The 12027-nt window shown below is 37.9% G+C and overlaps 2 protein-coding genes across 2 annotated transcripts; one reads left to right on the top strand and one right to left on the bottom strand.

Moving 5' to 3' along the window:
* Positions 1-1263: 1263 nt before the first annotated feature.
* Positions 1264-2938, bottom strand: LOC131427664 (matrix metalloproteinase-18-like). The gene is made up of 4 exons (XM_058591055.1): positions 2733-2938; positions 2005-2667; positions 1740-1944; positions 1264-1681 (listed from the first exon to the last, which is right to left on the bottom strand). Exons 1-4 carry the CDS (start codon positions 2931-2933, stop codon positions 1284-1286), a joined length of 1467 nt encoding a protein of 488 aa, XP_058447038.1. The 5' UTR covers positions 2934-2938; the 3' UTR covers positions 1264-1283.
* A 6963-nt stretch (positions 2939-9901) lies between these two features.
* LOC131427659 (matrix metalloproteinase-19-like) lies at positions 9902-11746 on the top strand. The gene is made up of 2 exons (XM_058591049.1): positions 9902-10112; positions 10176-11746. The coding sequence occupies exons 1-2, from the start codon at positions 9924-9926 to the stop codon at positions 11463-11465; spliced, it is 1479 nt and encodes a 492-aa protein (XP_058447032.1). The 5' UTR covers positions 9902-9923; the 3' UTR covers positions 11466-11746.
* Positions 11747-12027: the final 281 nt, after the last annotated feature.

Genomic DNA, 12027 nt, shown 5'->3' with positions numbered 1-12027 from the left:
GGATTCTTGGATTCTTGGATTCTTGGATTCTTGGATTCTTGGATTCTTGGATTCTTGGATTCTTGGATTCTTGGATTCTTGGATTCTTGGATTCTTGTATTCTTGGATTTATGGATTTATGGATTTATGGATTTATGGATTTATGGATTTATGGATTTATGGATTTATGGATTTATGGATTTATGGATTTATGGATTTATGGATTTATTTTGTTACACACTCACTGAAACTAACTAACCGTGCAGAATGGTATATGTATATTTGCTTAGTGTTTGCGCATACTTTCTGTTGAAGAATAATAATTAGCCCAAATTTTCATTGTTAATTCAGAAGATTTTATAATCAGCTTAAAAGTAGACATGTTTTATTTTTTCTTAACAAAGTAAAACCAAATAAATGTGTAGTCCTACGTCAACACTTTGAACAAATCTAAAGAAGACAGCAATTTTTTTGTTTACATTTCGTCTTCAAATTAGTGCATTAGCAGTTTATATCGACTTACTGATGCAACTTAGCAGATCAACATTAGAGCGAATGCTGCAGTTTAGAACAATTTTTAGAATTGTTCCTCTCAAAGTGGAGTGAATATTTACGTATTTTTTCTGGTATTCCCGAAATGAGTTTGTTTGATCTCCACAGAATTTTTTAATCACTTGATTCAAGCAATTATTTTTTTTATTATATTTTGCTTTCGAATTCATATTTTGTCCACTTTCTAAAATGTTGGAATTCTTTTCTGACTTCGTTGCAAAACAAAAAGTGTTCTGTAAGTAGCAGAAACTTTACGTCTGCTTAGCGGTTCAAATTGAACTGCCGAGTTTAGCACTAAGCACTGATGAGTCAAAGACGAAACGTAAAATTAATAATATAATTGGTTTTTGCTGGAAAACGGCAAGAATATGATACCATGCACGAGTTTGTAATCTTGCATCATGACAACGTTCGACCTCATGTGGCGCCTTAAAGGACAAGAAATTTTTCTGATCCAGAATTCATAAATTGTCCTTGAGTAATTGTTTCTATTATGATTGCAAATATTTGATTTGTACCTGAGTTTCATGAATTCAAGCAGATCGGATTCGTTGAAATAAAACAAAACTACAGTCTGTATTGTAACGTTTGTTATGCTTCATTAAAGTATAGTGACTTTGTGAAAGTGTAATAACGTGACAGTGAAATAGTGGAATTAAATGGTTCATAAATAGTGCAACTGTTGAATATATTCCGCTAACAGCTCCAGGTGAAAAATAGTAAAAACTACAGTTCTAAATTGAAAACTTTTATTAACATACCAGCAACGAACTGTGGGTCGTTCGGAACTTTCCATTCACTTGGGCTTCATAGTAGCTTGTCCCTTTGAAGGCACCTATCGTGGTTTCCGTGTCCAACGCAGCGTCCAGGTTATTCGGTAGTCCAAGAAGTCGTATGCTGCTAGGAGATAACGAGCTAATCTTTTTGGTCTTGGTTTCGTAGACCCAGTATTGATTTCCTCGGAAAGCATAGATGTCACCGTCTCCGTCGACTATCATGGCGTCGCAGTTGCTGGGCAGTCCCGGAAAAGCTTTCCTAATTGATCGTGGATGTCCCGGTTCCAATCGGCTACCCTTGAAACGCCAATATTTGTCCCCCTTGAAGAAGTAACTTCGACCATCCAAATATCGGAAAGCGGCATCTATGTTACCTATCAGGAATCAAAATGGTTCGCAAAAGCCGCAAATATTATATTACAGTTTACAAACCTGGTAAACCTGGCCATTTGCTTGAGATCAGTTCTCCCTTGGAACGAGTTTTATTTGCATTATAGAAGTAATTCCCCGCCAAAAAATAGACGTTTCCATTGTCGTCATCAATGGCAGCGTCAATCTTGGATAACGTGCATAGTTTCGGACCGGAAGTTTCCGTGGCCCGGCCACCTCTGCGTACGCCATATAAAGCTTGTATTTTCTAGAAAATAATAAATATTAAATTTCAAATTACGAATTAGGATTCCCGAATGGAACATACCTGAACATCCATCGGTTGTGGTTCCGTAAATCCATTGCTTTCCGTGGGATGCATTAGTGAAGCTTTGGAACTGGAGTGTTCCAGTCCCAAAGAATGACCGATTTCGTGCAGTGCCGTATCCAGGAAGTCCGTCAGCGATGTATCACCCTCGAAGAAGTACTGACTATTGAAGTGAATATCGCCCACCTCCGGATAATAGGCATGTGCCAGTGTTTTCGAATCGTCAAACATGCATTTGTCACCCCGCTGATGATGCACCTGCCCACCAAAACCAATTTCGATATCGGAATCTTCCGTGTCCACCTCCTGGAAGTCCAGGTTTGTAACCTTACTCCACTCGGAAAAGGCTTGAGCTAACAATTTTCGAATGGGGCCAGGCGATTTGCCACGTGGAAAATTATGGATCCTGTAGGTGAGTGACTTTTTAGTCCACTTTGAGACATCATTTGCCGTTTTTGAGCTTCTCTTCGATCCGCAATGTGGTGATCCGATCACCAGTTTGGTGTCGTCATCTAAGACACCACTCTCGTCCAATCCGTGCTCTCGCTGAAAAATGCGTATCAGATCCGTCAGCGACTTCTCCGATGAATCGGACATTCTTTGGCTGATCGACAGACCATCAACTTCGTCCACCTCGTTGTAACCAAGTCCCCGGAGAACGATCTGTGTGAGGACAACATAACAACGTTTATTTTGAAACGGTTAACAAAAATATGTAGTCCGCCTACCTCCGCATCCAATTCGGAAACTTGAGGAATTTCGAGCGCCTCCGTTGGGTCCAGCGTTGTTTGATTATTAGCTGAACTTTTGCTCCTTGCCAGAGATCTCACGTTCGCCGATGTTGGGGAAGGCGCACATCGCACTACTGCATTCGAACACAACTCGCACGTAATCAAAACAACGAGCACAAATATTCCGTACGTACTCATCTTGTAGGATGTTTGAATAGAACTGCCCTTGGACAAATGAATCCATCAGCTTTAAATATGAAATCTATTGATAAAGCCACAACTATCGGCAACCAAGTGTCGCTTGATCTTCCTGAACAGTTGATCATTTCTAATTCAAATCAGAATCGGTCATCGTGATTTTTGGCAGACTGTAACGCATTAGTTTCGAAACCGAACCTTGAACCTTGCGATCAATGGATATCGCTGTCGTCGATCGCTTACCGACGCAGGGAATTTCCAACAACAAAAAATAATACGTGCGAAATAGGAAATCCGCTCCGAGTATCAAACTGATAAGGATGAACGAAAATTTTGTTTATTATTGTAATGAGTAAGTTAGTTCATTTCAAAGTGGTTGAAATTTTGTTGTACATCAGTTTACTACCGTTTATCACAAGATTAGTAGTTTCTATCCTTGTCGGTTATAACACAGATATTCAACATTAGGACAAGAAATGTAATCATAAAACTCATATTTTAATTAATTCGGTGTTTTAAAGCTATCAGAAGACGTTTTTCAAAAGTAAAACTAGCAACACTCCAACATGATCATCGAATCCCGAACAGATAAGCGCAAGAAAGTTGTGACAATAATGCCAATATTGTGAATATTAAGACTCTAGCGCCAAAAATTTGGACAGGAACTTTTCACTCACACATTATTATCAGTACAAATGGCACAGGCCGTTCACATCAGGGATGCCTTTCAAATTTTTAGGCAGATCTTTGAAAAAGTAGTGCTATTAAACTGCATCAAAGGTAGTGGAATAAAATTGATTTTTTTTGGCCAGTACTCAAATGTCAAAAATGTTCATTTAACATTCGATAACTTCAGAAATCTTCAAAAATCTGCGGACCAATTGATATATGCAGCGTTAAATCCATGAGAAAAAGATCTCGAATTTGCTAGAAACATCAATGTAGAAAGCCGTAGATACACGGATAGACCGAATTCAGCATTTTGGCGAAAAAATTAGTTGATTTTCTGATTTTAGTTAGTTATTTTTTGAGACAACTAAAAAAATCTTACTTTTGCTAGTTTTGATTTTCTATTTCTGATTCCCTTAATAATAATAAAATATTTGTTGAAATGGCTATTTTTTTAGTTGAATTCACCAATTCAACGTGATATCATTTCTTAGCTAAGGCACACTTCATTTACATTCAACTAATTTTTTAGTTGAATTAGAGAATTAAAACGTTGTTTTCAACCAACATAAATGGTGGAATTGGCTTCTGCAATTTGCAGCTATGTGGCGCACTGTCACCGAAAAAAACGTTAACACCGTAATGACTACTAGCCACTAGATGGCACACTACTACCGAAAAATATTTCAGTCGCGGTAGTGTTTTCTATATTGGCAGGTATAAATACGATGTTGTATTGGAGAAAAAGACATAAGCGAAACATAAACTTCTTTTTGAAAATTTTTCTTCTAAATCGCTACTTTCTTCATTCGACTTCGCGAAATCGACTCTCTCACTGAAAACTTTGGGCACTCGGGAAACAAAAACCGAATACAAGTAATACACCGGACGGCGTAGCCCGGAAGGTTGGAAGATTCAAAAAACATCATTTGACATATACAATTAGAGTGCAACATTCGAAACTCACTTCACTGTTCCGCGTAAAAACATTATTTCGCACAATCGCTTCAAATGCGCAGAAATTCTGAATAAATAAAATACAAATTAAATACACTTTCCAATAAGAGTTTACGTCATTTTTACAAATCGAATCAGAAATTTATATATGGATTGCAAGCAGTTTCAGCAAGACTGTCCTTTTTAGCTTTTTAATGGATTGTTTGCTTTGACACTTCTCATGGGTTTTTGGCTAATAAACTTGTTAATTAAACCAATTTCATTTTTGTGTTCTTTGTGCTGTCCTTCAGTAATGATAGTGAGTGATAAATAGAAACAAATTTTCTGATTTTAATAACAAATTAGTTGTCAATGAGAATTTCGTGTTGGATTGAAATATTGCTGGTTATTGTCCAGGATATTCGCCAACTAAACAAATTCTCTAGAAGTAAGAGTTTTTTCCAGCAAAGTAAATTCTTAATTTTAACTAATTTCATAGTTATTTTGGAAATTTTGTTGTTAAAATCAACTAATTCAAAAACAGTAATACGAATTAGGCACAGAGCTAATTTCGGTCGTTCCGTGTATATTTCATACTTCTCATATTATAGGCCTATTGTATCATTGATCAATCCAGCGAATTAATGCTTTTTTTCATTGAAGGTTTGTAATCGGTTGTGAACGCTGTAGCTACGCCAACCATATCAGTATCTTATCCGCGGACAATAGGTCAGCTTGGAAATAGAATTCTTTTCAGAATTACCATTATTTTATTATAAAGAACTATAAAAAGTACTTCGTAATATTGAATTGTGTGTCAGAATGTAAGGATGGCTTTCATCGTATCAAAGAACGCTCTCTACCAACTCTTCACACGATTCAATCAGTACCGTCAAAGAGAGACGGATATCACCAGTGCGAGAGCGAATTTCTCTCGATGACCTGTCTGAGCATCACGAGTTAGCACGCTGATGTGGTGATTCTCTCTAAAGCAACAAACGATCGCTTATTATCGTTTCGCGATCCGATTCTATATGGGCAGTTGATAATTGCGATAGAATCATTTTACTATTGCCGCTTCCGCTGTTTTCCCAAAGGTGGCTGTACCTGCTGAGGCTGGTCAAAATACATAGATGATAATGCCTTTAAACTGAGTGTGTACAGTGCTTAACGAATTGTCATCGCCGTTTCAGTGACAGTTGTTCTTGTTTTCGTATTATTCACGCTCGAAAATGTCTGTTTATGTGCCCAATTCTCGCCATTTGCGGGAAGTTTTACTTTTTTGTTACAATTCGAAAAAAATGCAACTGAAGCGCATCGAATGCTCTCAGAAACTTACGGTGATGCTACTCTGAGTAAAAGAACGTGTCGGGAGTGGTTTCAACGTTTTAAAAATGGTGATTTCGATGTCGAAGACAAACATGGTTGTGGAAGAGAAAAAACCTTCAAAGATTCAAAGATCAGCTCGGTGTGATTTACTACGAGCTCTTAAAACCGGGTGAAACCATCACAGGAGATCGCTACCGAATGCGCCTTAGTCGCGCGCTAAAAGAAAAGCGGCCACAATATCAAGAGCGACAAGACAAAGTCATCCTCCAACACGACAATGCTCGGCCTCACGTCGCAAAGTGGTCAAAAAGTACCTGGAAACGCTGAAATGGGAAGTCTTGCCCCACCCGTCGTATTCCCCAGATGTCGCCCCTTCTGACTTCCACCTATTCCGTTCGATGGCACACGGCCTGGCAGATCAACATTTTCAATCCTTCTAGGAGTTGGAAAAATGGATTGCTTCATGGGTAGCGTCAAAAGAGAACTCCTTTTTCGATCCGGGATCCGAAAATTGCCGGTTTTTTTTCGATTATAGAGGTTTTGACCTTGAGGTCATTCGCCTCTTCGGATCAGAAAAACTTTCTGACCCTATGTGCGGGGTTGGGAATCGAACCCAGGCGGGCTGCGTGAAAGGCATGGACTTACCCATCACACTATACCCGTCCCCTAAAAAAAAAATTGCCGGCTGGGAGAAAGTTGTCGCTAGCGGACAATACTTTGAAAAAACATCTGTAGGCACTATTTCGCAATAAAGCTTTTAATTTTGAAAAAAACAAAAAAAAAAGGCGGAGGCAAAGTTGTACACCTGATAACTATGTGCATATAACCTTTGTATAAGTTGTGTCTATAAAAATGTATGTGAATGCTCCACACAAGGGTTTTGAAATATTGCAACCTAGATAATTGTCAACTTGCGATTCTCTCCTGGTAAATTCCATATAGCAATAGTCATTATCAGACTGTAATTGTTTTTAAGGGCCGTGAAATACTCAGAGTATGAAGTGGAGCGAAAAAATGTAGAAAAATTTTCTCACGGTTCATGCATTGAGAGACACTAGCTCTTGTAGCATCTTCTACTGGATTGAAAATGTTGTATACAATATAAAGAAATATTGAGCAGCTTCTGTCAAATTATCGGCAATTACCAACACTGTCAGAATGTTTAATGTAACTTATCCGTACTTTAATGTAGGTGCATCGTTTCAAATTCTACACACTTAAAAAATCCCTGTGATTTTAGACCTTATTAGATGCACATAAATGGAGCGTTGCAGTTCACGCAAATTCACGTGGAAGAACATTGAATATTGAAAGAATACTGATAGCAATCGCCGCGACTTGAACCGAGAATCGTTGAATCGCATGTACGTCTGTTAATCGACTGAGCCACAGAAGCACACATCTGCTTGGTTGGTAAAAGGTGCATTCAAATTCATACAGTCGCACCTGCTAGCATAATGTAAGTTACAGTCGAAACCAGTAAAATTCAAGCTAATCTAACTTAAGTCAATACAAATGAAATTTTCCGTCATTTGACGAATTAGGTCTTTAAGAATTAGATTAAGTCACCTGTAAAATTCAATTTTTTTTTTGGTGTGTACCGATTTGAAACATTTCGTTTTAAAGTTATAATTATTTGAAAATTTTATTTTATTTTTTGCATTTTTGTTTAAATTTTTGGATTCGTTCTGCAAAAATTTTCCAAAAAATATGAAAATAGAAAAAAGTTAGACTTTAGTGTTTAAGAACGCTAATTGTAAAAGTTTTTCACGGTTTGTGGATTGAAAGTGCTACATGTTTTCATATTTTTTGAATATCTAGACTTTTTAACATGATATACGAAAAAATTAGGCGAGCGAAATTTTTCGTTTTTGAATAATAATGTTTTGAAAATTTCAAGTTCAAGTTTAGTCGATAAATGCAAGACTTGAAATTTTCAAAAAATTGTAACTCTAACACGAAACTTTTTCGGTGTCGTTTTGAGTCCAATTTAGACATATTTTTACGTGTTGTGTTTCGCTGTTTTAAAAGGCGGTATAAAATCTTTTACACACTTTACCCTATAATTCCGGAACCGGAAGTAGGATCCAAGAAAAAAAAAAGTTTGTCAAAATTGATTCTGCCATTCCCGAGAAAACCTAGTGAGATTATTTGACATACACAGACATTACGAATTTCTGAGAGGTCCTGTATCTTTTTCTCGTGGAATTACAGTATAAATCAGCAAACGTGGCAGCACCTCTTGTTTTCGTATACTGAGCTTATTTGTATGCATGTAGTATGGAAAACGGGTTGTTCAAATAATTTTCTCGTCGGAGCCTAAACAGGTATTAAATGCGCAATAAATGATTTTTTTATTTTTTTAATAAAGCTATCTAGTTATAGGGTCATTCGCTTCTTCGGGCCAGAAAAACTTTCTGACCCTATGTGCGGGGTTGGGAATCGAACCCAGGTGGGCTGCGATGTTTTATAGTTTATAGTTCTTGCGGCTATCATTTCATTTCTCATTTTTTCTCTGTCATTTTTTCAGCGATTCACCCGCTTGCTTAAGAACTGATTTCATGCATTTCACAGCAGCTGCTTGTGTTAATTTAGTTTCTTATCCATTAAAATTTAAAAAAGCCCAAACGCGTGAGCCATAAGCAGGAGTCATTGCGAAAAATCTATGGAAGAGCGAATCTATGAGAAGATTGCAAAGATGAACAGTTAAGATTTATTCATTAATCAAAATTGCATTTCAATTCAAAGCAAAAAGTAAATGAATGACGACACTCAATGCAAATTCCCTAGCAGGTGGTCCAATTAAGGGGCGGGTAGGGTCTAACACTTTTGAAAAATCATTTCTTATTTTCTTTATATTGTCTTATAGTAAAACATTTGAAGAATTTTCTGTGAAATTTTCAAGCTTATTGGAACGAAACTCTGGAAGTTATGGACCTTTATCTATGGCTATCTTAATCTACGAAGAAGCAAGAGCTCGGCGCACAGGTCCAAGATTTCTACTTCGATTGACTTCAAAACTTGACAAAATATTCTTGAAATGTTTCGTTGTAATAAATTATGAAAGAAAAAAATGATTTTTTGAAAATGTTAGACCCATTTCCATTGATTTTATAGACAAAAAACTTTGAACGCGTTTTTTCTCGAAAGCAGGTTTTGAAAGTCCGTGTCCATCGTCATTCAAAAACTACTGCACCAATTGTTTTCAAATTTTGCACACACTTTCTACATATAAAAAACCAGACCCCAACGTTTTCCTTTTCGTTGTTTGTTACGTTGGGGAGGTTTAACAGCTACAAAATGGCGGATTTTTTCGTGAAAAATCGTAGTTTTCACTTTGAATAACCACCAAATATTGTAAAAATTAAAAAAAAAATCAAACAGAAACGTTGGGGTCTAGAAAAACTTCTACTCTAACAATGCTGCGTTCGTTTGTTCACTTCCGTTTAGTCTGCGCTGAGATACAGTGGACACCGCAAATCATGATTTTTAAGAAGCATTCTCGAAAATACCTCTTCACCGACTTATTTCTCAATATTTTTCCACGAAAAAATTACAAAATGTTCGAATGATGCATTTTATCATGCAAAACATTTGAATTTATTTTGTTGAACGATAATTCTGGGAAAAATTCGCAAAAATGATGATTGTTTTCATTGTTTAGACCCTAAATTGCTGGAAACTTGTTTCTGGATTGAATATCTTAATCAAAGACATCTTTAGGTAACACCAAAATTATAACCTCCTTTACTTATTCGCTAAAAATTGATGAACTATTTTTGAACTTACATGAGTTTTCTTTTTCTAAAAATACAACTATTTGTGTGATATTAAAATATCTGATATTCTGTACCAGATTTTGGAGCATTTTTACTTTAATGCCACAGGCGTGCGTATATTTTTGTTCTTACCAGGCGGGTAACGCAATAATGAATTGTCTTATCAAACCCGCAAAATGGCAACACTCGCTAACCACTGGAAGTTCGATGCTTCAGAACATAATAAATGGAGCATCAGTAACAGCGTACCGTCATTACTGTTATCATTGGAAAGTTCATGATGTTGCTCTTAATTTTGGTGTTGTTTGGAATTCCCGAATATCGCTACTGCGCACCAGCTTATATCGATCCTGACACTATCATAAAACCTGAACATATTCAACGGGATGTTTTCGAGCTGAAAGATGATGTCACAAGGGCTCTGGATCCTAGACCACCACCGGAAGTGTCCGATCAGGATGCACAGGTAAACAAAAAAAAATGCCATCTCCTTATTGTACATCATCTCAAATCATTACGATTCAACTAGGAATTTCTTAATGATCTTGGCTTTTTGAATGGAACCTACCCGTCAGATGAAATTTTGACGCGAGCTGATCACATTGATGGAGACGCGATCGCTACTGCGCTGAAACAGTTTCAGAAGCTTTATCAGCTGCCCGAATCCGGGTTACTGGATGACGACACCAGGCGTCTCATTGCGGCTCCTCGTTGTGGCCTAGCCGAGTTGAACATAGTACCTGACAGGTGGACAAAACAATTGCTAACGTACAAGATCAGAAGCTTTCCAGCGAACTTTGATCCGTCAACGGCACGGCACCTCATCAGGCAAGCGTTTCAGCAGTGGAGCCAGCATGCCAATTTGAACATTGTTGAAGTTTCGGGAGCTTCTGCCGATATCTATGTCAGTGATGAACCAGCCCTGCACCGCGATCGTTTGGGACAACAGTGCATTTTCAACCGGAACACTACGCTGGCACATGCCTTCTTTCCGGAGGTCGGTGATATTCACTTCAACCGAGATCGGATCTATTCGGAGGAAGAATTTCTCAGTGCTACCATGCACGAAATCGGTCACTCGTTGGGTCTCGATCACAGCATTTCCAAGTCGTCAATCATGTTTCCAATGCACATTAGGTATCACACGGAGATTCCCGAAGAGGATCGCGCAGCACTTCAAGCCTTGTATGGAACCCGGCGGATTTTCAAACAAAGTATTCCTTCCGCTACCACGAAAAACACATTGAAACCACCTAAACTATGTTCACTGGAAAAAATCGATACTATTTTGAACGACTATCATGGTCAGATATACATTTTCGCGGGGGAATATTACTTCGCGTTGGGCGAACGAAATCCAACGGGACGCCCAATTTCCACCAAATGGCCGAGACTTCCAGCAAACATCGACGCTGCCTTCACCTGCCGGAATAGGAAGACATTTTTCTTCAAAGGCAGTAAACTTTGGGTTTATGCAGACAATCAACTGGAGGCAGGTTATCCGAAGCTGATTGCGGATGAGCTACCCGGGCTGCCGAATCATCTGAATGCAGTGTACGTCACGAAAGCCGGTAGTATTCTGGCGATCCGGAAGAAGCATTACTGGTTCTACAACCCGAACAAGCGACCGCAAGTGAGCTCTCATTTTCCCCGGTTGATTTACGACTTCAAGAATATGCCACCGAACATGGATGCGGCATTGTTCCACACCGACGGAAGTGTTTATTTCTTTAAAAATCGGGAATATTTTACCATGGATATGACAAATTTTACTGTGAGTGCTGGTAGTCCACTTGAGGATAAGTGGTTCAACTGTTAAACATTGACAAACGCTGTGATTGTCAAACTCGATCAATTTAGTATGTGTTGCTAATGTAGGAGTCCAGTTTTTTTCGACATCTAGTATGGACGCTAAATAGAGTTGAATTTCAATTCAATTCAAACAATTGTTTCAATGCTCTTCAATTATTAATCTGATAAAATAAGCTCTTATGCGAATAAAATAAACCATAAGATACTTCACTATTCGACGTTCCTCTAAATTAAAACAATACGTTTAATTACCCAACCAGAAGATCTTTAAGGAAAATAAAGATTTTGCTTGCAGTTAAGTTTTCAATCCTACTATATAGCAAAGTTACAACTAACAACGTTTTCGTTTCCTTCACTGAAGTAACACTAGATCAAGGTGGAAAAAGAAGCTTTAACCATATCCAAATTCAACCAAGTGTAGTCAGTTCAGTCGTTCAGTTATTTTGTCGATTACGCAACTTGTCTACAAAACTTGAAGTGTTAGTCATACAATGCTCGTATTCGACCAACAGACCCAATTACCGGCTGCTCGGCCATCCATGGAAGTTGACCATCAATGTTAACTTCCC

Source organism: Malaya genurostris, chromosome 2, assembly GCF_030247185.1.
Source record: "Malaya genurostris strain Urasoe2022 chromosome 2, Malgen_1.1, whole genome shotgun sequence".
NCBI lineage: Eukaryota > Metazoa > Arthropoda > Insecta > Diptera > Culicidae > Malaya > Malaya genurostris.
The sequence above is the reverse complement of the archived record's forward strand: the minus strand, read 5'-3'. Positions and strand labels throughout refer to the sequence as shown.